This window comes from Sminthopsis crassicaudata, chromosome 2 (assembly GCF_048593235.1).
Source record: "Sminthopsis crassicaudata isolate SCR6 chromosome 2, ASM4859323v1, whole genome shotgun sequence".
In the NCBI taxonomy this organism is placed as follows: domain Eukaryota; kingdom Metazoa; phylum Chordata; class Mammalia; order Dasyuromorphia; family Dasyuridae; genus Sminthopsis; species Sminthopsis crassicaudata.
In genome coordinates this window covers 1,094,673-1,121,464 of record NC_133618.1, presented here as the reverse complement: position 1 = coordinate 1,121,464, position 26,792 = coordinate 1,094,673, and the positions used below count along the sequence as shown (strand labels likewise).

The window sequence follows — 26,792 nt, the reverse complement described above, 5'->3', positions numbered from 1 at the left end:
TGATAACAATGTAGCCATTAGCGTAGTAACAATGTAGCTGAGTATTAATGATAACAATGTAGCCATTAGTGTAGTAACAGTGTGGCTGGGTATTAATGATAACAATGTACCCATTGGTGTAGTAACAATGTAGCCTGAGTATTAATGATAACAATGTAGCTAGTGTGTGCAGACCCTCTCTGGCCTGAGCTTGGGGCCCTTTCAAGTCTGCTCCCCTTTACTTCTCCCATCAGCCATGGCAGGGTCAGCCATCTAGGGAAGTATGGGAGGCTGAATTTGCATTCGGGTCTTCCTGCCTAAGGCCAGGGCTCTGTGCCCTGTGGCACCCCCTGGCGGCCCTCCCTGCCGCCAGAGGACAGAACTTCCACTGTGGTCTAAGGCCCAGCCCCTCCCCGTGCCCTCTGGCCCCCACTATGCGGGAGGAGAGGGGACAAGGCCCCAGTGTTCTTTGAGGGCCAGAGGGGAGTTCATTATGAAGTCTGGCCTGGGACAGGAGGCCATTGTGCAGCCGGTGCCTGGCGCCAGTGCCCTGGGTCCAGCAGATGCAGCTGTGCCCTTAGCAGCCTCCCATTGGGGATAGGGATGCACACGGGTGTCCCGGGGACTTTGTTGAGGCACGTGTGGCCAGGCATGTTGGGGCAGGGGTGTGCCGGCCCCAGGGGGAGGGGCTCTGCCCGAGGCGCCTTCCCCAGGTCATTTCCCCAATCTTCGCTGCCACCCTGGGAGGCTGGTGTTCCAAGTCTGATCCCGGCCAGTCTGACAAGGACTGAGACTGAGAGCCAAGGCCCATGGAGCAGCCTTCTGACCCAGGTCTTCCACCTGTGTCTCCCAATACTGCGCTGAAATAGTCTGAGCCCCACAGAACAGGGCTCAGTCCTTCACTTGCCACATTAAGCCTTGATGAAGCGCCTACTGTGTGCCAAGAACCGGGTCTGCAAAGGCCAAAGGAAAGCCGCTTCAGTCAGCTTGCACCTCGGTTTCCCCATCCTGCAGCCTCTTATCCAGGACTATGAGAGAGCACTTGAGGGTGCCCAAGAGAGCTGCCGGGGTATTCTGGGTGCTCTGACAAGTCAGGGAGAAGGCTGGTGGTTTGGGGTTCTCCCCGGGAGCATCACTGACCACCATGCCTCTGCCTGGTCTCCGTGGAAACTAGTCCTCCTAAGGCTACTTCTCTCTGTCCTCTCTCTCCAGGTGAGCCCTCAGTGGTCCCGTGCACACCAGCCGCCCAGCCCCGAGATGTCCCGGCACCACAGCCGATTCGAACGAGAATACCGTGCCCCTGGCTGGGATCGCCGTGAATGGAGCGCAAACGGCACCCACGGGAGCCTGACCAGCTGTGGTGCCGCGGCCGGCGCCATCGGCGCCCGGCCCGGCCTCCTGCCCCTGCCCATCGTGCCCTCCAGACTCACGACACCGGCTGCCCCCGGGGCTCCCTGCAGCACAGGCCCCAGCGACACCATCACCAGCCTCGTGGTCAGCTCCTCCTCTGGGGCTGCCAGCAAGGTAGGAAGGAGCTCCTGATCAGGGATCTCGCAGGGGCTACTGGGGCAGTGGGCGGGCCAGTGGGGCATGGCCTCTCCCATAGGCGGCGGCACCCTGATGTTGGGGTCCACTCCTAGGGAAAAATAACAGTGTTTAAAACACAAGGTGCCGGCTTCCCTTTTAAGGTGGTCTGCCTGGCGCCGGGAGCCCCTGGTAGCAGCCATGTTGGGGGGCTCACTTGGTGCCGGGAGCCCTCTGTAGCAGCCATGACAACGGGCTCTGCCCGGCGCCGGGAGTCCTCGGTAGCAGCCATTTTGGGGGCTCGCCATCCTGGGAAGCATCCTGTGGCATTGTAGGATAAAGGGAGTCCACCCTTGGTGACGCCAGTTGGCCCTCCACCAGCCTCTACTAAGTGCCGGCCCCGCTAGGTCCTGATGCTCCAAAAACAGACAGGAGCTCCCCAACCTTGAGAAGCACGCATTCTTGTGTGTGAGAGAGACGAAAAAAACAGGCTCAAAAAGCCCCAAAAAGGCTTTGGAGAAAAAAGTGGAGATAGGTCTCAGAGGAAAGCCATGGAAGGGCTGTAGATGAGACTCAGGGGAAACTTAAAGGAAGCCGGGAGGCTCAGCGGTTGGGGAGGAAGAGCAATGTTTGAGGCACGGAGAAGGCCCAGAGCTGAGAGACAGAGGAGGCCAGAGTTGTGTCAGAATGATGAGAGCCAGATGGTCAGGAATAGGAAGAGAGGAGGTCGCCAGTGTAGACGGTCTTCTGACGACTTTAGCCACAAGGAAATAGTACAATAGTCAGTTGGAAGGGTCAAAGTTTATTTAGGATGGAGTCTGGGGCATGTCTGTGGGCAGAAGGGAAAGAGCCAATAGAGAGGGAGAGAGTGAAGATCAGTGAGAGAGGGGCATGGCAGAAGGGCTAGCCCACTGGAGGACATGGGATGGCAGGGAATGTCTTGCATGGGCAGAGGTCAGCGTTGGTCAAGGGTTGGCCACCTCATCGTGGGGAATGGGGCTGAAGGAGAGGGGGAAGGGCTCCTGAGCGATAGGAGACAAGGCAGAGGAGAGAGGAAGGGGCTCTTGTCGATGGCCCCCACTAGCTGTCCAGCCGGCCTTTTGGAGCACGTGTTGGACATCAGGCCGATTTCTCGAGCGTCTGGCCGCAGCTGTCGCAGAGAAGGGTTAGCAGTGGAACGGGCAGGGGATGGGGGCGGGGATGGGGGCAAGGGAAGCGGGGCTCTGGGGCGGGCGGGCGGGTCACAGGAGGGAGATCACAGAAGGGGGCCTCTTAGGGGTGTGAGGGAGACAGTGGTCGTCTGAAAGGAGGCAGAGATGGGCGCCCTTTCCAGAATCCGTGCTCGAGGCCCATCAGAGACTCATCATCAGGAAGATAGAAATGGGGATAGACAAGTTGGAGGGGAGGAGGGGGAAGGGAGGAGAGGAGACAAGGAGAGAAAGGGAGAGAGGGATGGAGGGGGGGAGGAAGGGAGGGAGGGAAAAAGGGAAGGAAAGAAGGAGGGAGGGAAAAAGGGGAGAGGAGGGGACAGAGATGGAGGGGGGAAAGAAGGAGCAAAGGAAGGAAGCTGGAAGAGAGAAATAGATTTTTAAAAAGAGGAGGTGGAAGGGAGGCAGGAGAGAGAAAAAAGGGGAGGAAAGAACTGAAGGGAGAGCTGGCTGGGGGGGGGGGTTCAGGTGAGAGAGGGACAGGGAGGAGGGAACAAGATAGCCAGCAGCGAGCCTGGGGCCCTGCAGGAGCCGAGCACTCTCCAGCATCGCGTCGGGGGCTCTCGGGAACACGGCACCCAGAACTTCAGGGAGCCCCGGCCTGCTCACTCTTTCCTCCACTAAGGGTTCTGGGAGGTGGGAGAGACAGGGGAGGGGACGCTGGGTCGGCATTCGGGGGGGTCCATCCCAAAGTCTTCATGATTTCTTCTGACCCTACCGTGATGGGAGGGAAGGCTTCCTCTTGCCCCCCTCTTGATGGGTTCAGCACATAGGTGGGTAATTCCCAGCCTGTGTGCCTCAGTTTCCCACCATGTAAATGAGAGACAGACTCTAGAGAGAAGCTGTGTGTGCTGAAGGGGCCATTGACCTTCTGGGGACAGGCACGTCTCCAGGCACATCAAGGGGATCTGAGTAGATATTTAAAACGACAAGATCGAAATTAAAAATTAAATTAAAAAATCACCTTCCTGCCAGTCGCCAGGAGAACGGAGGCTAAGGGGGCCGGGCGCTGATGGAGAAAAGGGCGCCCAGTTCCTTCGGCTCCCGGCAAGCTATGGGCGCCTGCTCCAAGTGTCCAATTTAACACATCATTGGTTTATATTATTAGAAATTTGGTTGGGCCGCGGAGTGCACCGGCTCACGGCCCGGGAAGTCCAGGCCCTGGCTGCCGGCGGAGGGGCCTGCTTAGGGAGTCCTCGGCCACTAATGCCCTTCTCTACTGCCTGGTAGTCACAAGGGCACAAATCCGTGCCCGGGCCTGAGCAGCACAGGGGCAAGTGGTGTCCCTCTGCGCCACGTTCCCCGTGCTCCAAATGGAGAGACGGCCTGGGGCTGGGGAGGGAAGAGGGGCGACGGCTCGGGAGCATAAGGGGGACAGTGAGGGGCCCCAGCTTTGACCCTTCAGTGCCTAGTGCCTGCAAATAAGGGGGTAGTACTCCAGGGGAAGGGGAGCCTCCAGGCGCAGCCCTCGCCAAGGGGCAGAGAAAGGACGGACAATGAGTGCCCGCTCGCTGGGTGGGCATGAAGTCAGAGAACATTAGGGGGTGCTCGGCTCTGCCACCTTCCATTGTGACTTTGCACAAACCACCTCTCTGGACTTCAGTTTTTTCATCATAAAAGGGGGGTTGACCCCATGTTCGTGTGATGTCCTGGGTGCAATTTGAGCCCTAGAAAGTATTCCCAGCATAATTGGTGTTTGAAATTGGTCCATTGGGGCTGTCACTGCTCTTTCTTGGATGTCCTTTGAAACACATTTACACTCGGGTTCCCTTCCAGCAGGGGCTGAGCCATCAGATGCCCCTTCCCACAGAGGCGCTAAGCCTGGGAGGGCAGGGACGAAGACCGTCATCAGTCCCCACAGAGGGGGGTGCTGCTCAGAGAGCTGGGTGACCCTAAGCTGGAGGAGCTGCCTTATCCATCCTTCTATCTATCCATCCATTCATCCATCCGTCCATCCATCCTTCCATCCATCCATCCTTCCATCTATCCATACATCCTTCTATCCATCCATCCATCCATCCATCCCTCCATCCATCCATTCATCCATCCTTCCATCCTTCCATCCATCCACCCACCCATCCTTCCATCCATCCATCCATCCATCTTTCCATCCTTCCATCTTTCCATCCACCCTTCCATCCACCCTTCCATCCATCCATCCACCCTTCCATCCATCCACCCTTCCATCCACCCTTCCATCCATCCACCCTTCCATCCATCCACCCACCCTTCCATCCACCCACCCTTCCATCCATCCACCCTTCCATCCACCCACCCTTCCATCCATCCACCCACCCTTCCATCCATCCACCCTTCCATCCATCCACCCTTCCATCCATCCATCCACCCTTCCATCCATCCACCCACCCTTCCATCCATCCACCCTTCCATCCATCCATCCACCCTTCCATCCATCCACCCACCCTTCCATCCATCCACCCTTCCATCCATCCATCCACCCTTCCATCCATCCACCCACCCTTCCATCCATCCACCCTTCCATCCACCCTTCCATCCATCCACCCTTCCATCCATCCACCCTTCCATCCATCCACCCTTCCATCCATCCACCCTTCCATCCATCCACCCTTCCATCCACCCTTCCATCCTTCCATCCTTCCATCCTTCAGTACTCTGCCTGGAAGCTATTAAAGATGTTGAACCTGTGGCTGAGCCGGAGGTCGTGGCTTACCCAGCTCACCAAGCAAGGGAGAGGGTGACAGTCCAGAAGTGGTTCTTGCCACTGCCTGGCAGGGGAGGCCGGCTGCCTCACGGGGTCATTGACATTAGAGCCTCTCCACGCCCTGCCCCTGGGGTTACCCTAAGCCAGCCTTGATTGGAGCGGGGGAGGGGGGGCGCAGCCTCCGGCCCAGTGAGGAGTGATGGCCGAGCCTCTCTGGCCAAAGAGCTGGTCCCCTCCCCCCTTCTCCCCCTTCTCCCCAATTTCCCTCCAACTGCCAAGGGAAGTGTCAGGACAGGATAGCCAAGTCATCAAAGGGCTTGTTCACCTGGTACACCAGGAACTCTGCAAGCACTTATTGAATGCTTCCTGTATACAGACACTATGTTAAGTACTGGGGATATAAGGAAGGGCAGGAGGAGCCCGTGCCTGCCCCTCTAAAGAGGACATAACAGGTAAATAAAGGGGTGCAAGTTCCCAAGCAGATAGAAGAGGATCTCAGAGGCTGGGCACAAACAGCGGACCCCAAAGAAGGGGGGTCTGAGCTGAGTCTTGAAAGAAGCCAGTAAAGCAGGGAGATGGAGGGGGCGTTCCAGGCCAGGGACTCAGTGCCAAGCATGGGCAGGAAATGAGGTGCCTGTGCAAGGGCAAAGGAGACCCCCCGGGGGAGGGGGGGTCAGTCCAGCAAGGTGGCGTGAGGGGGAGCTGGGATATGTCCTCTGATCTCCTTTCTTGGCAGGAGGTCTCTGCTCCTTGCCTCCTCCGGGGAGGCCAGCCTCCATTCGCGCGGCCCAGAGGCCGCCCCCTCCCCAGGAGAGTGGGGCCCTTCATTTTCAGGAAGGGCTGAATCTCAGCGCCCCGGGGTGGCTGTAGCTGGGGGCGGGCCCGGAGCAGCCTCCGGAGGGGGGGGGGCCGCCAGAATGGATTTGTCCCAGCGGCTCTGCCCCCCCCCCCCCGGGGTCTGGCGGAAGCTGGGGGAGGGTTCTGTGGCCAGGAAGGAGCCCATTTCTCGGGCTCCCCCCGACCGGCACTCGGGCGTCAGCAGCTGGCCAGCTCCCGAGAGTGTGCGGCGCCTGCCCGGACCCAGCAGGGGGCGCCAGAGCCGTTCCTCGGCCCAGAGGCCGCCTGAGAGTCCAGGGGGAACCGGAGGTTGTCTCGGGCACCAGCGGAGGGGGGGCGGGGGGGCCCGCGAGCCAGCCCTGCAGGGAGGGGCCCTGCCCCGCCCGGCCCTGGGGCTGGGAGCAAGAAGCAGCGGAGGGGGGGGGGGGCGGCGTGGTGGAGCCGTTGGGGGTTTTCTCAGCAAAGGAGGAAACTGAGGCAAGGAGGGGCAGGGGGTCTGGAGGTAGAAAGCCCAGGGGAGGGGAGCGGCGATGGGGGCTTTGCCCGGCTCGGCCCCGATCTCGCTTCTCCCCGGGGCCATCCTCACCCCGCCAGGGGAGGCCCGCAGGCTCCAGCGACCTTTCCCTGCTCTCCGCCCAGGTCCCCGGCCTCTCCAAGATCGAGCCTCCGGCGCAGGGACTGGCCACCAGCGTCCGCTGGGGGCAGACGCCCATCAACCAGTCCACGCCTTGGGACACGGATGAGCCGCCACCCAAGCAGATTCGGGAGAGTGAGAACCCAGGTATCCGCCGTCCCCGCTCCAGCCTCCCTCCTTCCCCAGGTCTGGCCCAAAGGGGGCCAGGGACCCTCAGAGAAGTCCAGTGAGCAGGGGCCCCAGGGAAGTCCAGTGAGCAGGGGCCCCCAGGGAAGTCCAGTGAGCAGGGGCCCCCAGGGAAGTCCGGCAGGCAGGGGCCCCCAGGGAAGTCCAGTGAGCAGGGGCCCCCAGGGAAGTCTGGTGGGCAGGGTCGTTAAAGGGACCTGCAAGACCTGGGGGCCCCCCTCCCCGGGAGCCTTTGCTGCTGGGGGGCAGGAGGCAGCGGCCCACGTGCCCCGCTCCTTGCAGGGAGCAGGAGCGGCTCCGGGCGCCCCCGGGGATCCTCCTCCCTATCTTTTGGGCAGGGAAACAGAGGGACTCGGGCCCAGTGACCTGCCCACTGCACTTAACCCGGTCTGCACGGTGCCACGTGGCACACCTAAGCATGGCAGAAGTCCCTGTGACCCCCAAAAGGCTGAAGGCCCGCTTGGGTCTGGGGGCAGCTCAAGCCGGCCTTTCCCTCTCCCAGCCTCCAGCCCCCCCACAACAGTGCCCCTTTCTGGCCTGGGCCCCCTTCCCGGGAGTGCATCCCGCCAGACCACCCCGAGGTCCTCCGAGGCTGTCGTCGCCTCCGGCGGCCCCCACCCCAGGGCAGCCCCCCTACTACCCGGGGGCTCTCCCCGTTGCCCCACCATCTTGGGGCTGGCCCGGGGTGCCGGGCCCCAGGGAAGGGCGTGAGGTCGGGCTCATGCTCGCGCCCCTCTGTTGCAGGGACCACGCCTTGGGTGACTGCTGTGACCGCGGGGAGCCAGCCGGCCCTCCTCGCCCACTCCTACGGGATGACCCAGCCGCCCGCCTTCAGTCCGGCCGTGAGCGTCCCGGCCCCCGTGATCGGGGTGACCCCCTCGTTGCCGCTGATGCCGGCCCACTACCAGTTGCAGCCTCAGCCTCCGCAGCCCTTGAGCAGCCTGGTGGTCACCCTGCCCAGTCAGAGCCTGTACAGTGCCAGCCAGCCCTTGAGCCTGACCTCGATGCCCGGCGTGGGGCCAGTGGCCCGCCCGGGCCCCGCGACCGTCGGCAACGGGCACATGCCGTGCCCCGTCCTCCCGCCGCCGCCGCCTCCCTCCGTGCCTGTGGCAGCTCTGCCCAACAGCATCCCCACCACCAACGGGCCCGCGGGGCCCCCGGCGGCACCCCCGGACTCTGCTCAGGGCCAGAACGTCCAGATGCTCCGGACGATCGGCATGGGGAAATACGAGTTCACGGACCCCTGGCATCCGAAAGGTAGGTCTCGCCGCCGTCCCACTCGTGGGCTCGCGTGGACCTGGCCCGGCCGGGCCAGAGAAAGCCGGGAGAGCCCGAGGGCCCCGAAAAACGCACTATCCTGGACCGGGGCCTCGGCCGGGCCGCCGAGAGGGAGGAGGAGCTCCAGGAGACCAAGGTTCAAGGCCAGACTCGGGCAGAGGGGCCCAAGCCGAGGGGAAGGGGCAAAGCATTAAGGGAGGGACGGCAGGAAGGATACAGGGAGCTCAGGGGAAGAGCAGTGCACCGAGGGTAGGGAAGGGGAGACGAATGGAGGAGGGGCCCTGAGCACCCCAGTGGTCCCCCTGGATGCCGCTGGCTGGGAGGGGAGAGCCACCCTCTCCTTGGGAACCTCCTGATGCCTTCAGATGCTCCTGATCCAGGGAAAGTGTTTGGACACCCGTCACTCAGTGGACCGGATCCATCTGCCAGGTGCCCCAGTACAGGCAGGGGCCGGGCACTCCTCAGACAGAAAGCACATGGGCCGGGCAGACAGAAGGCACACGGGCCGGGCGGACAGAAGGCACATGGGCCGGGCAGACAGAAGGCACACAGGCCGGGCAGGCCACAGACAGGCTGGGCAGACAGAAAGCACATGGGCCGGGCAGACAGAAGGCACACAGGCCGGGCGGACAGAAGGCACACGGGCCAGGCGGACAGAAGGCACACGGGCCGGGCAGACAGAAGGCACATGGGCCGGGCAGGCCACAGACAGGCTGGGCAGATAGAAGGCACACGGGCCGGGCGGACAGAAGGCACATGGGCCGGGCAGACAGAAGGCACACGGGCCGGGCAGACAGAAGGCACACGGGCCGGGCGGGCCACAGACAGGCTGGGCAGACAGAAGGCACACGGGCCGGGCAGACAGAAGGCACATGGGCCGGGCAGGCCACAGACAGGCTGGGCAGATAGAAGGCACACGGGCCGGGCAGACAGAAGGCACACGGGCCGGGCGGACAGAAGGCACACGGGCCAGGCAGATAGAAGGCACATGGGCCGGGCAGGCCACAGACAGGCTGGGCAGACAGAAGGCACACGGGCCGGGCGGACAGAAGGCACACGGGCCGGGCGGACAGAAGGCACACGGGCTGGGCAGATAGAAGGCACATGGGCTGGGCAGGCCACAGACAGGCTGGGCAGACAGAAGGCACACGGGCCGGGCAGACAGAAGGCACATGGGCCGGGCAGGCCACAGACAGGCTGGGCAGACAGAAGGCACACGGGCCGGGCAGACAGAAGGCACATGGGCCGGGCAGGCCACAGACAGGCTGGGCAGACAGAAGGCACACGGGCCGGGCAGACAGAAGGCACATGGGCCGGGCAGGCCACAGACAGGCCGGGCAGACAGAAGGCACATGGGCCGGGCAGACAGAAGGCACACGGGCTGGGCAGACAGAAGGCACATGGGCCGGGGAGGCCACAGATGGGCCACAGACAGACCGTTCTCTTGGGCTAGTAGCCTGGTTCTGCCCTTCGGGGCCTCGCTGCTCAGAGCTTCTAAGATCCATGTGAGAGGCCATGTTTTGGCCACGGGGAGAACTGCTACATCTCAGGTCTGAGCCCTCTTGTTGGAATTGAGTGGCGGGGGATAGGAAGGGACAGCAGGGAGGCCCCAGCTCTTCAGAAGCGGGGAGCCGGGCCTTCTATCCCTGCTGCCGGAGCCCACAGTTGGGGATTGCAGCCTGGGGCAAACTCAGGGCTTCCACCGCTAACTTCACAGACACTGAGCTCTAACCACTTGGCAGTCGCGCCACAACACCTGGCTTCTATCTCATTCAGGGCTTCCAAAGTAAGCTAGACAATGCGGACTCCTTATCCTCCTCTTGCATGGGACCTTAGCCTTCTTCCCACCGCTCGTGGGGAGGGAGAAAATAGAGAAGTGAGCCTCAGATTGTGGGGTGCAGAAGGGCCCAGAGGGCCGGGCAAGGCTGGGGCTGCCTCCCTGGGCTGTCGGAAGCAGGCCAGGCCAGCTTTGGGTCTGCTCTGGCACCCAGTGAGAGCCAGCCTGCTGCTTTCCCAGCCTGTTCCTGGGTTTTCTGGGCAGGAGCAAGTGCAGAGGCCGTGAGCCATCTAGGAAGTCCGGCACCTGGAGGGGGGCTGGGGTCTCCCAGGAGAGCAGGGCCCCCCATGGTCCCAGACTTCCTCAGGGCCTGGATCCTTCTGAGCCATTTGGCCAGGGCAGGGTTAGCCGGTGACAATCAGAGGTACACAGAAAGCTGGCAGGAGTTCTCATTGGCTACTTTTATTGCAAAAGGAATCAGTGGAAGAGTAGAGGGAGCCAGACATGCTGCAGGGAGAGCCAGAGGCCGAGCTGGCCTTCCCTGACTGCCGGAATCCCTCGTGCCCCGTGCGGTTAATGCAGCAAACAGTGTCTCTTCCTGCATGTCTTAGAAAAAGGAGGATTAGACTCCTCATTCCTGCAAAGATGATGGCAGATGGGGGAAGGGAGGAAGATGATTCTACAAATTGCAAGAGGAAAATTAAAGGAGGCCAGCCTCCCTTGAGAGGAGAAGAGAGGGCTCCGAGCGGGCACTTCAGCCACTTTCACCACTGAGAAAATTTAGTCAGAGTCCTGGTACTCTGGCTGTGTTCTGCCATCTAGAGAGTCCTGCCTGTTCTTCTTTCTAGAGATTCCTGCCTGTTCTTCTTTCTAGAGATTCCTGCCTGTTTTAGTGTCTAGAGAGTCCTGGTGGTTCTTGTGTCTAGAGATTCCTGCCTGTTCCTCGATCTAGAGATTCCTTCCTGTTCGTGTGTGTAGAGATTCCTGCCCGTTCTTGTGTCTAGAGATTCCTGCCTGTTCTTGTGTCTAGAGATTCCTGCCTGTTCCTCCATCTAGAGATTCCTGCCTGTTCTTGTGTCTAGAGAGTCCTGCCTGTTCTTGTGTCTAGAGATTCCTGCCTGTTCTTGTGTCTAGAGATTCCTGCCTGTTCTTGTGTCTAGAGAGTCCTGCCTCTTCTTGTGTCTAGAGATTCCTGCCTGTTCTTGTGTCTAGAGCGTCCTGCCTGTTCTTGTGTCTAGAGATTCCTGCCTGTTCTTGTGTCTAGAGATTCCTGCCTGTTCTTGTGTCTAGAGATTCCTGCCTGTTCTTGTGTCTAGAGAGTCCTGCCTGTTCTTGTGTCTAGAGAGTCCTGCCTGTTTTAGCGTCTACAGAGTCCTGCCTGTTCCCCCGTCTAGGGATTCCTGCCTGTTCTTGTGTCTAGAGATTCCTGCCTGTTCTTGTGTCTAGAGATTCCTGCCTGTTCTTGTGTCTAGAGAGTCCTGCCTCTTCTTGTGTCTAGAGATTCCTGCCTGTTCTTGTGTCTAGAGCGTCCTGCCTGTTCTTGTGTCTAGAGATTCCTGCCTGTTCTTGTGTCTAGAGAGTCCTGCCTGTTCTTGTGTCTAGAGTCCTGCCTGTTCTTGTGTCTAGAGATTCCTGCCTGTTCTTGTGTCTAGAGCGTCCTGCCTGTTCTTGTGTCTAGAGATTCCTGCCTGTTCTTGTGTCTAGAGAGTCCTGCCTGTTCTTGTGTCTAGAGTCCTGCCTGTTCTTGTGTCTAGAGCGTCCTGCCTCTTCTTGTGTGTAGAGATTCCTGCCTGTTCTTGTGTCTAGAGATTCCTGCCTGTTCTTGGGTCTAGAGATTCCTGCCTGTTCTTGTGTCTAGAGAGTCCTGCCTGTTTTAGCATCTAGAGAGTCCTGCCTGTTCTTGTGTCTAGAGAGTCCTGCCTCTTCTTGTGTCTAGAGCGTCCTGCCTGTTCTTGTGTCTAGAGAGTCCTGCCTGTTTTAGCGTCTAGAGAGTCCTGCCTGTTCTTGTGTCTAGAGAGTCCTGCCTGTTTTAGCATCTAGAGAGTCCTGCCTGTTCTTGTGTCTAGAGAGTCCTGCCTCTTCTTGTGTCTAGAGCGTCCTGCCTGTTCTTGTGTCTAGAGAGTCCTGCCTGTTTTAGCGTCTAGAGAGTCCTGCCTGTTCTTGTGTCTAGAGAGTCCTGCCTCTTCTTGTGTCTAGAGCGTCCTGCCTCTTCTTGTGTCTAGAGATTCCTGCCTGTTCTTGTGTCTAGAGATTCCTGTCTGTTCTTGTGTCTAAAGATTCCTGCCTGTTCTTGTGTCTAGAGATTCCTGCCTGTTCTTGTGTCTAGAGATTCCTGTCTGTTCTTGTGTCTAGAGATTCCTGCCTGTTCTTGTGTCTAGAGATTCCTGCCTGTTCTTGTGTCTAGAGATTCCTGCCTGTTCCTCCGTCTAGGGATTCCTGCCTCTTCTTGTGTCTAGAGATTCCTGCCTGTTCTTGTGTCTAGAGAGTCCTGCCTGTTCTTGTGTCTAGAGATTCCTGCCTGTTCCTCCGTCTAGGGATTCCTGCCTGTTCTTGTGTCTAAAGATTCCTGCCTCTTCTTGTGTCTAGAGATTCCTGCCTGTTGTTGTGTCTAGTGAGTCCTGCCGGTTCTTGTGTCTAGAGATTCCTGCCTGTTCCTCCATCTAGAGATTCCTTCCTGTTCGTGTGTGTAGAGATTCCTGCCTGTTCTTGTGTCTAGAGATTCCTGCCTGTTCTTGTGTCTAGAGATTCCTGCCTGTTCTTGTGTCTAGAGTCCTGCCTGTTCTTGTGTCTAGAGATTCCTGCCTGTTCTTGTGTCTAGAGAGTCCTGCCTGTTCCTCCATCTAGAGATTCCTTCCTGTTCGTGTGTGTAGAGATTCCTGCCTGTTCTTGTGTCTAGAGATTCCTGCCTGTTCTTGTGTCTAGAGATTCCTGCCTGTTCTTGTGTCTAGAGATTCCTGCCTGTTCTTGTGTCTAGAGAGTCTTGCCTGTTCTTGTGTCTAGAGAGTCCTGCCTGTTCTTGTGTCTAGAGATTCCTGCCTGTTCCTCCATCTAGAGATTCCTGCCTGTTCGTGTGTGTAGAGATTCCTGCCTGTTCTTGTGTCTAGAGATTCCTGCCTGTTCTTGTGTCTAGAGATTCCTGCCTGTTCTTGTGTCTAGAGAGTCCTGCCTGTTTTAGCGTCTACAGAGTCCTGCCTGTTCCCCCGTCTAGGGATTCCTGCCTGTTCTTGTGTCTAGAGATTCCTGCCTGTTCTTGTGTCTAGAGATTCCTGCCTGTTCTTGTGTCTAGAGAGTCCTGCCTCTTCTTGTGTCTAGAGATTCCTGCCTGTTCTTGTGTCTAGAGCGTCCTGCCTGTTCTTGTGTCTAGAGATTCCTGCCTGTTCTTGTGTCTAGAGAGTCCTGCCTGTTCTTGTGTCTAGAGTCCTGCCTGTTCTTGTGTCTAGAGAGTCCTGCCTCTTCTTGTGTCTAGAGCGTCCTGCCTCTTCTTGTGTCTAGAGATTCCTGCCTGTTCTTGTGTCTAGAGATTCCTGCCTGTTCTTGGGTCTAGAGATTCCTGCCTGTTCTTGTGTCTAGAGAGTCCTGCCTGTTTTAGCATCTAGAGAGTCCTGCCTGTTCTTGTGTCTAGAGAGTCCTGCCTCTTCTTGTGTCTAGAGCGTCCTGCCTGTTCTTGTGTCTAGAGAGTCCTGCCTGTTTTAGCGTCTAGAGAGTCCTGCCTGTTCTTGTGTCTAGAGAGTCCTGCCTGTTTTAGCGTCTAGAGAGTCCTGCCTGTTCTTGTGTCTAGAGAGTCCTGCCTGTTCTTGTGTCTAGAGTCCTGCCTGTTCTTGTGTCTAGAGATTCCTGCCTGTTCTTGTGTCTAGAGATTCCTGCCTGTTCTTGTGTCTAGAGAGTCTTGCCTGTTCTTGTGTCTAGAGAGTCCTGCCTGTTCTTGTGTCTAGAGATTCCTGCCTGTTCCTCCATCTAGAGATTCCTGCCTGTTCGTGTGTGTAGAGATTCCTGCCTGTTCTTGTGTCTAGAGATTCCTGCCTGTTCTTGTGTCTAGAGATTCCTGCCTGTTCTTGTGTCTAGAGAGTCCTGCCTGTTTTAGCGTCTACAGAGTCCTGCCTGTTCCCCCGTCTAGGGATTCCTGCCTGTTCTTGTGTCTAGAGATTCCTGCCTGTTCTTGTGTCTAGAGATTCCTGCCTGTTCTTGTGTCTAGAGAGTCCTGCCTCTTCTTGTGTCTAGAGATTCCTGCCTGTTCTTGTGTCTAGAGCGTCCTGCCTGTTCTTGTGTCTAGAGATTCCTGCCTGTTCTTGTGTCTAGAGAGTCCTGCCTGTTCTTGTGTCTAGAGTCCTGCCTGTTCTTGTGTCTAGAGAGTCCTGCCTCTTCTTGTGTCTAGAGCGTCCTGCCTCTTCTTGTGTCTAGAGATTCCTGCCTGTTCTTGTGTCTAGAGATTCCTGCCTGTTCTTGGGTCTAGAGATTCCTGCCTGTTCTTGTGTCTAGAGAGTCCTGCCTGTTTTAGCATCTAGAGAGTCCTGCCTGTTCTTGTGTCTAGAGAGTCCTGCCTCTTCTTGTGTCTAGAGCGTCCTGCCTGTTCTTGTGTCTAGAGAGTCCTGCCTGTTTTAGCGTCTAGAGAGTCCTGCCTGTTCTTGTGTCTAGAGAGTCCTGCCTGTTTTAGCGTCTAGAGAGTCCTGCCTGTTCTTGTGTCTAGAGAGTCCTGCCTGTTCTTGTGTCTAGAGTCCTGCCTGTTCTTGTGTCTAGAGATTCCTGCCTGTTCTTGTGTCTAGAGATTCCTGCCTGTTCTTGTGTCTAGAGAGTCCTGCCTCTTCTTGTGTCTAGAGATTCCTGCCTGTTCTTGTGTCTAGAGCGTCCTGCCTGTTCTTGTGTCTAGAGATTCCTGCCTGTTCTTGTGTCTAGAGAGTCCTGCCTGTTCTTGTGTCTAGAGTCCTGCCTGTTCTTGTGTCTAGAGAGTCCTGCCTCTTCTTGTGTCTAGAGCGTCCTGCCTCTTCTTGTGTCTAGAGATTCCTGCCTGTTCTTGTGTCTAGAGATTCCTGCCTGTTCTTGGGTCTAGAGATTCCTGCCTGTTCTTGTGTCTAGAGAGTCCTGCCTGTTTTAGCATCTAGAGAGTCCTGCCTGTTCTTGTGTCTAGAGAGTCCTGCCTCTTCTTGTGTCTAGAGCGTCCTGCCTGTTCTTGTGTCTAGAGAGTCCTGCCTGTTTTAGCGTCTAGAGAGTCCTGCCTGTTCTTGTGTCTAGAGAGTCCTGCCTGTTTTAGCGTCTAGAGAGTCCTGCCTGTTCTTGTGTCTAGAGCGTCCTGCCTGTTCTTGTGTCTAGAGATTCATGCCTGTTCTTGTGTCTAGAGAGTCCTGCCTGTTTTAGCATCTAGAGAGTCCTGCCTGTTCTTGTGTCTAGAGAGTCCTGCCTGTTCTTGTGTCTAGAGAGTCCTGCCTGTTCTTGTGTCTAGAGAGTCCTGCCTGTTCTTGTGTCTAGAGATTCCTGCCTGTTCTTGTGTCTAGAGATTCCTGCCTGTTCTTGTGTCTAGAGAGTCCTGCCTGTTTTAGCGTCTACAGAGTCCTGCCTGTTCCCCCGTCTAGGGATTCCTGCCTGTTCTTGTGTCTAGAGATTCCTGCCTGTTCTTGTGTCTAGAGAGTCCTGCCTCTTCTTGTGTCTAGAGATTCCTGCCTGTTCTTGTGTCTAGAGCGTCCTGCCTGTTCTTGTGTCTAGAGATTCCTGCCTGTTCTTGTGTCTAGAGAGTCCTGCCTGTTCTTGTGTCTAGAGTCCTGCCTGTTCTTGTGTCTAGAGAGTCCTGCCCGTTCTTGTGTCTAGAGATTCCTGCCTGTTCTTGGGTCTAGAGATTCCTGCCTGTTCTTGGGTCTAGAGATTCCTGCCTGTTCTTGTGTCTAGAGATTCCTGCCTGTTTTAGCATCTAGAGAGTCCTGCCTGTTCTTGTGTCTAGAGAGTCCTGCCTTTTCTTGTGTCTAGAGCGTCCTGCCTGTTCTTGTGTCTAGAGAGTCCTGCCTATTTTAGTGTCTAGAGAGTCATGGTTGTCCTGCTGTCTAGAGAGTTGGGCTGTGTTCTGGTGACTAGAGAGTCTTGATAGTTATAGTGTCTAGAGAGCCCTGCCTGTGCTTGTGGCTAGAGTGTCTTGGTGTCTAAAATCCTGATGTTGTAGTACAGGCCGGAATCTCTAGACACAAGAACAGGCAGGACTCTCTAGACACATGAACAGGCAGGAATCTCTAGACACAAGAACAGGCAGGACGCTCTAGACACAAGAACGGGCAGGACTCTCTAGACACAAGAACAGTCAGGACTCTCTAGACACAAGAACAGCCAGGACTGTCTAGACACAAGAATAGGCAGGACTCTCTAGAGGCTAAAAAAGGCAGGACTCTCTAGAGAGAAGAACTGCCAGGACTCTCTAGACACAAGAACAAGCAGGAATCTCTAGACGGAGGAACAGGCAGGGCTCTCTAGACACAAGAACACTCAGGACTGTCTAGACCCAAGAAGAAGTAGGACCCTCTAGATACTAGAACAGGCAGAATTCTCTAGACATTAGATAAAGCAGGACTCTCTAGACACAAGAACGGGCAGGACTCTCTAGACACAAGAACGGGCAGGATTCTCTAGACACAAGAACGGGCAGGATTCTCTAGACACAAGAAGAGGCAGAACTCTCTAGACGGAGGAACAGGCAGGACTCTCTAGACACAAGAACAGGCAGGACTCTCTAGACACAAGAACGGGCAGGACTCTCTAGACGGAGGAACAGGCAGGACTCTCTAGACACAAGAACAGGCAGGACTCTCTAGACACAAGAACCGGCAGGATTCTCTAGACAGAAGAACGGGCAGGACCCTCTAGACATTAGATCAAGCAGGACTCTCTAGACACAAGAACAGGCAGGACTCTCTAGACACAAGAACAGGCAGGAATCTCTAGACACAAGAACAGGCAGGACGCTCTAGACACAAGAACAGGCAGGACTCTCTAGACACAAGAACAGGCAGGAATCTCTAGACACAAGAACAGGCAGGAATCTCTAGACACAAGAACCGGCAGGACGCTCTAGACACAAGAACAGGCAGGACTCTCTAGACACAAGAACGGGCAGGACTCTCTAGACGGAGGAACAGGCAGGACTCTCTAGACACAAGAACAGGCAGGACTCTCTAGACACAAGAACGGGCAGGACTCTCTAGACACAAGAACGGGCAGGAATCTCTAGACGGAGGAACAGGCAGGACTCTCTAGACACAAGAACAGGCAGGAATCTCTAGACACAAGAACAGGCAGGACTCTCTAGACACAAGAACGGGCAGGACTCTCTAGACACAAGAACAGGCAGGAATCTCTAGACACAAGAACAGCCAGGACTGTCTAGACACAAGAACAGGCAGGAATCTCTAGACACAAGAACGGGCAGGACTCTCTAGACACAAGAACAGGCAGGAATCTCTAGACACAAGAACGGGCAGGACTCTCTAGACACAAGAACGGGCAGGACTCTCTAGACACAAGAACGGGCAGGAATCTCTAGACGGAGGAACAGGCAGGACTCTCTAGACACAAGAACAGGCAGGAATCTCTAGACACAAGAACAGGCAGGACTCTCTAGACACAAGAAGAGGCAGGACGCTCTAGACACAAGAACAGGCAGGAATCTCTAGACACAAGAACAGCCAGGACTGTCTAGACACAAGAACGGGCAGGACTCTCTAGACACAAGAACGGGCAGGACTCTCTAGACACAAGAACGGGCAGGACTCTCTAGACACAAGAACGGGCAGGACTCTCTAGACACAAGAACAGGCAGGACTCTCTAGCCACTATTACTATTGTGTCTCTCTAGACACCAGAAGGCAACCGTCATTCTCTAGACACCCGAACAATTAGGAATTTCTAGACACCACATTCTCAGGACCCTCTAGAGACTAGAGCATAGGACTCTCTGGACACTAGAACAGTTAGTACTCTCTAGAGAGCAGAACCCTAAATTCGTGCCCTTCTCAGCTCACCATATCCCCTCAGCTTTGTGGAGAGGAGTAAAGACTTAGGAAGTCTTCCAGCTAACGTGTCCATTTTTGGGGTGGACAAAGTCCCGGAGAAGGAACAGCTCTCCCCCACACCACACAGGGGACTTAGACTCCTCTGTACGAATCTGCCCCCAGAGTTATGTCTTCCAACATTGGGACAACCTCCCTGGGGATGGGAGAAGGGCCATAGACATGCACAGGGACTCCCCCCCTTTCCTTCCTTGGCCTTTAAATTCAGTGTCACCTACACACCAATTGCTCCCAGTGGCTCTAGTCCTTGGTTTCTCTTTTTTGTAGCCCCCAAGTCAAGTGACCTGGATATGAAGTAAATTCATTGTGACAGCTGAACGGAAAATAAATCCCAGGAGATTACTCCAGTCTTCCTTCCACTGGGGGAGGAGGGGTATAGACAAGTGTAAAACAGATAAAGGAGAACCTCATGGGAAATTGCTGGCGGTTGGCGGGCCCGGGAGAAGCCTCCTGCACACAGGGTTGCCTGTGATGAAGCTTCAATGAGACTAGGGATTCTGAGAGCAGGAGGCCAGAAGGGAGAGCCTGGGGGGCCGGGGGACCCAGGGCTGGAGGGAGGAGATGCACATGAGGTGCTCGGTCCTTGCTTGCTGGGTGAAAATACCCCCACTTCCTCCTCTTCTACACCCTCTGGGCCTGGCACGGAATAAGGCGGCTCGACTGCTTTCAGAACGACAGTCCCCAGACAGGGGGTTCCTTGGGTCATCCGCTTGTGGTCCCCCGCCTGGAACGGCTCTCCTCGTGCGTGCCTTAGATCTAGCAGTGAGTTCTTTGCAGCCTGCTTTCCCTTTGTTCACTCTTTGCTGTCTCCTGAAACAGTTTTACTAGAGCTTTTCTGTCTCCGCACTTCACACAGCCCCTTACACTCTCAGCGTGGCAACAAGTCTGAAGGTTTTTCCTTCTGTGGCCTCCTCATAGTCACAAATACTTTACATCGGGTAAACTTTGCTAGGAAATGGAGACAGTCGGATTCAATGTCTTTTCCTTTATCCATTTCTTTGGTTTTCTTTTTTGAGACAATAAAAGTCTGTGCAAATTGGTCAAGTTGGGACTGTGTGATTTGTCACGGGATCTTCTCATCTTTATGCTGTTTGGGCTAGTTTACCTTGGTTTTGCCCTTTTCTCTAACGTACTGCTGACTCTTGACGGCCGTGCTGCACACAGAATCAAATGAGTGACCAGTCGGCCCTTCCCTGTTTGTTAAGTCAGTCTCAGGGTGGGCAGTAGGACCATTTCTAAAGCCTCATCTTTTCTGGACATTTCTGAGTGGTCTGGCCAGAGCTCTGAATACTCTGGGCACCTCACCTCCTGCTTTCTCCGAATCTGGAGGAGTCGTGGTTGTTTTGTGGCTCTTGTGGACTTTATCGCCTTTGACCCCAGGCGGAACGATCCCGACCAGCTCCTTGGAGAGCCGGCCAGGTGCCCTCGTTTGAGCTGGTGCATCCTTTGGGACTGTGGTCTCATTTTTAGTGAGGATGGCACTCTGACAGTGGTTCAGCCCCACAGAGATCTCACTGTTAAAGACTGCCAGGTAAGTCGCGGGAGTCCTAGCTCCCTCGCCCTCTCTTCTGCCACGAGGCGAAGGCGAGGCAGCAGTCCCAGACCTGTTTTGTGTCCTTGGTCACATGACCGTTTCCATGGCTGACCGGGCCTGAGAACAGGATAGATTGTTAGGGCTGTCTTGATGAAGCCACAGAGGCCTAGCTTTGGGGCTGGGGGCTGGGGTCCAGACCCCTCCCCCAAGGCTTGCTCCTTGTGTGACCTTAAGTAAATCATTGGCCGTCCTTGAGCCTGTAAAACAAGGGCTTGGTGGCCTCGAGCTAGGTGCTGTGTGAGGGCTTGGATGCAGAAGAGGAAGCTCACAAGGGGTCGGGTCATTGTGATGCCACGTGAGGTGGGACAGGTCCTGGGAGAGGGCCCAAGTGCAGTCGGGACTGGAAGAGGCGGCAAGGTGGGCTTTCCAGAGGAAGTGGAACCGGGTCAGGGCCGTGGAGCATGGCTTGGGTTTGGAGAGATGGAGGAGCTGGGGTGGGAAAGGCAGACGAGCCCAGAGCCCACCGGGGAGAAGACTCTTGGACAAAAACCCCCCAGAGGGGGCCTGACACTCCCACTGGACTGGCGGAGGAGTGGTCTCTCACCCCCAAGCAATCAGGGCCTTCTGGAGAAGCTAGGTGCTGCTCCGGTGGCCGATGCCCCAGCCCTGGAGGCAGGAAGAGCTGAATTCAGATTCAGCCCAGACACTCACTAGCTGAAGGACCAAGTCGCTCCCCTCCAGGAGGGCTTTGAGGGAATGAGGAGGGGGGCCTGGTGGTTCAGTGAGCTCATCTTGGCAGGGTACAAGGAGGAATAAATACAGAGCAGAAAGACTGGTAGTCCAGGTGAGAGGCCGGGAGGGCCACGCTAGGAAGATGGCGCCCTGATTCCGGGAGCACCAATATGACTCGGTGGAGGGAGGAGGAGACAAGAGAGAGCGAGGTTATGGACCTAGGTCCCTCCACATCGGGGGATCTGCCCATCCACTTCAGTTGAGGCGATTCGGGTACTACTGGCCGAGCCCCCACTGCGGCAGCCCGGCCTCCTTCCTGCGCTCCTCCCAGGCAGGGCCTCCCCCACTTGTTGGGGCAAAGTCTCCAAAACGTGTGCCTTAGCCTCCCGGGGGGGGGGGGTGGCACCTGGGGCCGGAGACCACAGGCAACCATCTGCTTTTTTGGGCAGTGGATGCCAGGTAAAGGTAGGTATGCTGCCCCGGCCTGCTCCTCCTCCACTTCCCCATTCCCGTTCCTCCGCTCCCCTATTCCCACTCCTCCGCTGCAGTTCTTGGGGCTCATTCGAGCTGCAGGACCAAGGATACCTCTGAGCTAAAAAGGCAAAAAGGGCCCCCGTCCACACCCAGACACCCTTGCGACATGGGAGGAGATGCAGGGCCACCAGTGGTGGCGGCTCTGGAGGGCTCGGCCACCCCCGGCTGCCACCAGACGCCCCTGCCACACTCGCCCGTGAGCCGCGCTGGCTCTGCGCCATTCCCCGCGCCCATCGCATCCTCACCCATCGTAATCATGCCATCTGGTGGGAGAACCGCTGCCACTCGGGGTGGGGGGCAGCCGCGGGCTCCCCGAGAACCGAGCACTCTGTGTTTCTGACTAATCTGTGTGGAAACCTCGTTTAGATTTTAACTTTTCCGGTCCGAGTGGTTCGCTGCTTGCTTTTAAAAGTGCTGGTCCTGGGGGCCCTCTCACCCCCCCCAGCTCCTCCCGTCGCTGCCTGTCTGACACCTCCTGTCTGTGACTCCTTTTGACCGTCAGTGTTGAGTCAGTCTTGCCAAGACAGTGTCCGGTATTTCCAATTTCTCGACTTCTGGGCCCCTCAAATCAGAAGCCGCCGACCCCTCGCCTTAATGGGATCTGGCCTGTCTGTCTTCTCTGTTCTGCAGAAATGTTGAAGGAGTTGAACCAGCAGCGGAAAACGAAAGAGTTCACAGACCTGAAAATTATTGTTGACGGCAAAGTGTTTGAAGTCCACCAAAATGTGGTAGCTTCCTGCAGCTTGTATCTCAAGGACCTGATCAAAAGGTTTGCTCCCCTCCAGCCGCGATCTGGTCTCCTCCTCTGTAGGACGCATTGTGTGGCTTCTCTCCCCCCTCTCTTGCAGGTCCCGAAGAGTGACTCTCCTCTCCCAGAGCCAGCAGCCAGGCTGTCCGCCTCCGTAACGGGCCCCGCCCCGCCTCTAGTCCCTCCCTTCCTGGCATCTCCGCCATTCCCAGAGTGACTCAGGGGGCCAAAGGCAGCCCAAGGGAAGCGCCCCCAAGGGAAGTGCCCCGCAAAGGCAGCCCAAGGGAAGCGCCCCGCAAAGGCAGCCCAAAGGAAGCGCCCTGCAAAGGCAGCCCAAGGCTGTGGGGACCAGACCCACAATAGCAGGCACCCCATCACACTCCTGCTCCCCTCCGGCCCTCAGGGCGCCACTTGTAGAGCACCGTTGGCTGCAGATGCCTCTGTCTGGGAGGACTGGGAGCCCCGCCCACCCCACCCCTCCTTGGGCCTTCAGGCCCTTCCTGGAGTAGGGGCCGCCCCTGCCCTCCCTCTGAGAGCACGGGCAGACTGACCCCCTGGCGTGCATACAAGCAGTTTGTCTCTGTCCCACTGACTTCTCGATTCCCGTCCTTCGTGTCCCGGCAGAGAACCCTGGGCAGCCCCAGCCCGGGGCCTACCCGGTGAGTCAGAGTGGCAGGTGCCCGTCCCCCGTCCCCGCGACCCATCAGCACATTAATGCCACCGGACGCTTGCCTTGCAGCACCCTCCCAGCAGATGCCGGGCCCAGAACACGCTGCCAGCTAACACCCCAGTGACTGCCTTTTGTTTCAGGACGGCCCGTGGGCCGGTGTCTCCTTTCCACACAGTTGTGTCCCGAGCCTAAAGCTCTACCTGGATCTGTGTGACTCCTCTGATGTCATCCCACCATGGCATTATCCACCTTTCAGAGCGGGTCCAACCCCAAGGAGGGCTGGGGGAGAACTCTGGAGCTCGGCCTTCTCCTCTCCTCCCCATCCCTCCCCTTCGCTCCCCCCCAACCAGCATTTATTCAGCTCCTACTATGTGCAAAGTTATGCTTGGTCCTGGGGAACACAGGCAGCAGTGAGCAGTCCTTGCCCTCCTGGGGATGCATTCGTGTACAAAGATGAATGGAGGGTGGGGAAGGAAAGAACCTGAGTTCTTCCTAAAGTCCCTGCCTAGTTAGAAGGAAAGGAGAGAGGAAGGAATGGAGGGAAAGAAGGAAGGAGAAAGGGAAGGAGAAAAGGAAGGAGAGAGGAGGGAGCGAGGGAGGGAGGGAAGGAAGGAATGAGGGAAGGAGAAAAGGAAGGCAGAAGAGAAGTCTCTCAACTATTTACCACGTACTGTGGCTATGCTAAGTATCTGAATGTCCAGCTGCACCCGATCCGCTCAGGGCTCTAAGAGCCAAAGAAAGCCGCCTCCCTTGGATCACGGAGGCCCCACGGAGGCCCCACGGAGGCCAGAAGTGACTTGGTCAGACCCAGGTCTCGGGAGGAGTCAGGCTGCGGCTCGGGGCAGATGCTTTGAAGTGGCAGGAGATCATCGGGCGGGCCGGCTGAGGGGCCGGGGCCGACCGAGAGGTGGCTCTAGGAGCAGAGAGATGTCGGATGTGAGGCATTGTGGAGACTGGGTCAATAACACTGGGCACAGGCCTGGAGATGAGTGAGAGGGAAGAGACGGGGATGAGCCCCCAGAAGAGGGTCTGAGGAAGGTCCTCACCAGTTTGGCTTTAAGGGAGGGGCCACCAGGCCCTCCAGCCAGAAGTGCCTCTTCTCCTTCTGTTTCTCCCCATCTCCCTGGACTTCTTCCCCATTGTCCATCCTCCTCCCCCTCAGCTCCTTTCCTCTCACTGTGTTTTCCTCTTCCTCCCTCCCTCTTCCCTGTCTTCCTCTCTCTTTCTCTCTCATCCCTAATCTCTCTCACTAAGACCGGGTGTCCCCAGACCAGGTGATCTCTCACCAGCCCCTGGGCCTCCGGCAACGCCCTCCCAGAGCAAGGAGGGAGAAGTGGGACTCGGTCTGAGGGCTCGCGGGGAGCCGCTGTCCACCCAAGAGCCAGGCAGTGACCCGATGGGATGAGTTTGGGGAGAGTGTGGGATCAAGGAAGCCGGGGTAGAGTCTCTTTCAGGAGAACAGGCCGGAGGGGTGAGTGGGGCTGCCTTGGAGGACATAGCAGCCCTGCCTACGGGCCTTCAGGAGACAACAGAGATCGCCCAACGAGCCACAGAGCCCCTTCCAGCTCTGACAGCCTCCTGGCAGGGGCCCCTGAAAAAAGAGGCGTAACCCCAAGCGCGGCGCTTGGTTTGAGGCTTTCTTTGTAGGAGAGCAGCTGGATCAGCTTCGAGGACCTAAACTCTGGAGGACGTGGGTCATCCCTTCCGGCCTCCTTTCTTGCGGAGTCTCCCGGGATGACCGTCCCAGAATAGTTAGGGCGCTCCACTTCATCATCCCTATGTGCCTGGCCACGGACCCCCCGCTTCCCTGGGGGCCAGACGACTTCTGCTGGCCTGGCCAGGTGGTCTTGGGGCTGAGTGGGCAGCTGCTGGTATTGCTGCTGCCAGAGGAGCCCGGCACAGGCTGGAAGGTCGGGAAGGCTTCCTAGAGACTTGGAGCAGGCCTGGGCCAGAGAACACTTCAGCCAGAGGGAGCTGGCCAGAGTGGGGCAGGGAGCAAGCATGTGAGCTCAGAAGAGCCCAAGGGGAATGGGCCAGAACCAAAGGTTCCTGGGAGCTAGATGTGGAGCTCACTCCAGCCTTGGAGCTAAAAGCTAGCGCTCAGCCCCAAACCTCGAGCTAGAATGTGGAGTTCAGTTCCATGCCTGGAGCTAGAATGTGGAGTTCAGTTCCATGCCTGGAGCTAGAATACGGAATTCAGCCTGATTCCTGGAACTAGAACATGGAGCTCAGCCCCAATCCCTGTTACTACAATGTGGAATTCAGCCTAATCCTTGGATCTAGAATTTGGACCTCAGCCCCTTCCTTGGAGCTAGAACATGGAACTCAACTCAATTCCTGGAACTGGAACAGGAACTCAGCCCCAGTCCTAGAGCTAGACTGTGGAATTCAGTCCAATCCCTGGAATTAGAACATGGAACTCAGTTCCATGCTTGGAACTAGATCACGGAGCTCAACCCAATCCCTGGAGCTAAAATGTGGAATTCAGCCCAATCCTTGGAACTAGAATGTGGAGCTCAGCCCTATGGCTGGAGCTAGAATATGGAGTTTTCAGCCCAATCCCTGGAGCTAGAACATAGAGTTCAGTTCAATCCCTGGAGCTAGAACATAGAGTTCAGTTCAATCCCTGGAGCTAGAATGTGGCCCTCAACCCCCTCCTCAGGGATAGAACTTGGAGCTCATTCCATCCTGGGAGCTGGAACATGAAGCTCGCCCGGTTCCTGCCAGAAGAAGGTACCAAATGGGCAGACAGCTCCCAGGATAGAGCCCTGGGCACAGCCCCACCCTGGAGGCAAAGCCTTCCCATGAGATGGGTGCCTCCACACAGCCCTGAGTCACGCCGCTTGTTGTGGATGGTGCCCTCTCTTTGTCCGTCCATCCATGAGCAGGGGGCACTCTCCTGGAGCCAGGCATGATGGCCCAGCATCGGCTTACGGGGTACCTTTGGCCCTGCCTAGAAGACAGCTCATGTTGGAGGTTGCACTGATGCTCTCGTCTCAATGGGCCACGCCAGACTTACTGAAGGCTTCCGAGAGCCAGAAGGAACGTGGAGTCGAAAGTTTGGACTGGCCCCAGGGGAGGCTGGGAGGCCTTCTGCACTTGCTGGAGGAGGCAAGCTTGGAGTCCCATCCACAAGAAGCAACAAGCTGCTGTCAGGGTTCAGGGAGGTTTCCCCATCCCTTTCCTGCCAGGCCAGCCAGGGCTGAGGTGAGGAGCCAGCTGGTTAATTTCTACTGGAAGAATTGGAAAGGGTTCCAGAGGCTCCTGGGGCCCCAGATTCCCCCCAGACTTGGTCAAGAGAAAGGATGCAAGGTCTGAGCTCAGGAGGCGTGACCAAGTAGAGGCAGCCCTGCCCCAAGGCTGACCAGAGAGGTCAGTAATAGGCGGGAAGACCCCAGTGCCCCAGGGTAAAGCATGGCTCCAACTTCTCCGATGTGAGGATAAACGGCCCACCGTGTTCGAGGCCCACTAACAGGAAAGGTCTCCCTGGGCTGACTGTCCTGACTGTCCTGTGGTACTAGGCTGCCCTTCTCTTGGCTCTGGCTACCACCAAGGGCATGGCGGCCCAAGACGTCCAGAGAGCTGGGAGATGGAAAAGCCGAAGGGTCCTTTGTGTGAGAGAGGGATGAGCCACTCTGCTCAGCGACTCTCCCAGCCAGGGGCTCCAGGTACCAGGTGGGGTCCCCGGGTCCAGAGGGCACTGGTAAGAGTGAAAAACACCGCTCGGTCAGCTGCTTCACCAGAGCCTTTGTGTTGAAAGTGCGTGTTCATGGCTTGGTGCGTGTGGAGTGCCGTGGCCATTTCAAAAGCTGACTACTCAAGTCCAAAGACAGGGTGTTGATTTCAAAAGGAAATTATGTTTTTGCCAAACTCTGGGTACCTCACTTAACCAAACATGACTTCTAAAGAGCCAAAAATGAATCAAATCTTTCCCTGAATGAAAAAGTCATTGAAACTTTTCCTAACTTGGTGGTTTCTGAAAGCAATCACGAGCAAGGAATGGTAAAGCCAGAGAACCTTCCAAGAACTCTGAGCCAACTCTAGCCTCCCGTACTCTTGGAAAGCTACAGGCCTTGGGGCCACAGCAGAGGTGGGCTGCGGGACCTTCAGGAAGCTGAGCATTCTACCTTTATGGGGCAGGACCCCAAGGGCCATGTTTCTGCTCAGGCTCAGATCATCCTGTCCGCTGACCTGCTCTTCCTGGAATCAGCCGTGGGCTCTGTGTCCCAGCTGTCATGGGGTCAGGCCCTCAAGTCTACATGTTGTCCATCCAGATTCCCCACCCCCAGATGGTCTCTGGTAGGGAATACCCTACCATGGGGTGCTCCAGATGGCCACAGGCTGACCAGGGCAGAGTCCAAGACTGTCCCCACACCAGTCCTGGATATGGCTTTGGACAGCACGGCCAGGGACTGGGATCATCTGATGA

At 57.0% G+C, this 26,792-nt stretch overlaps 1 protein-coding gene across 2 annotated transcripts in view; it reads left to right on the top strand.

Annotated features, from left to right (window-relative positions):
* The window catches only part of KLHL29 (kelch like family member 29), a 135,886-nt gene that overhangs the window by 92,717 nt on the left and 16,377 nt on the right, over positions 1–26,792 (top strand). For both annotated transcript variants that reach the window (XM_074285357.1, XM_074285358.1), the window contains exons 3-6: positions 1,192–1,503; positions 6,871–7,012; positions 7,796–8,308; positions 21,576–21,714. In XM_074285357.1, coding sequence (XP_074141458.1) covers positions 1,237–1,503; positions 6,871–7,012; positions 7,796–8,308; positions 21,576–21,714 — 1,061 coding nt within the window. In that variant the 5' untranslated portion in view covers positions 1,192–1,236. The remainder of the gene's footprint in view (positions 1–1,191; positions 1,504–6,870; positions 7,013–7,795; positions 8,309–21,575; positions 21,715–26,792) is intronic.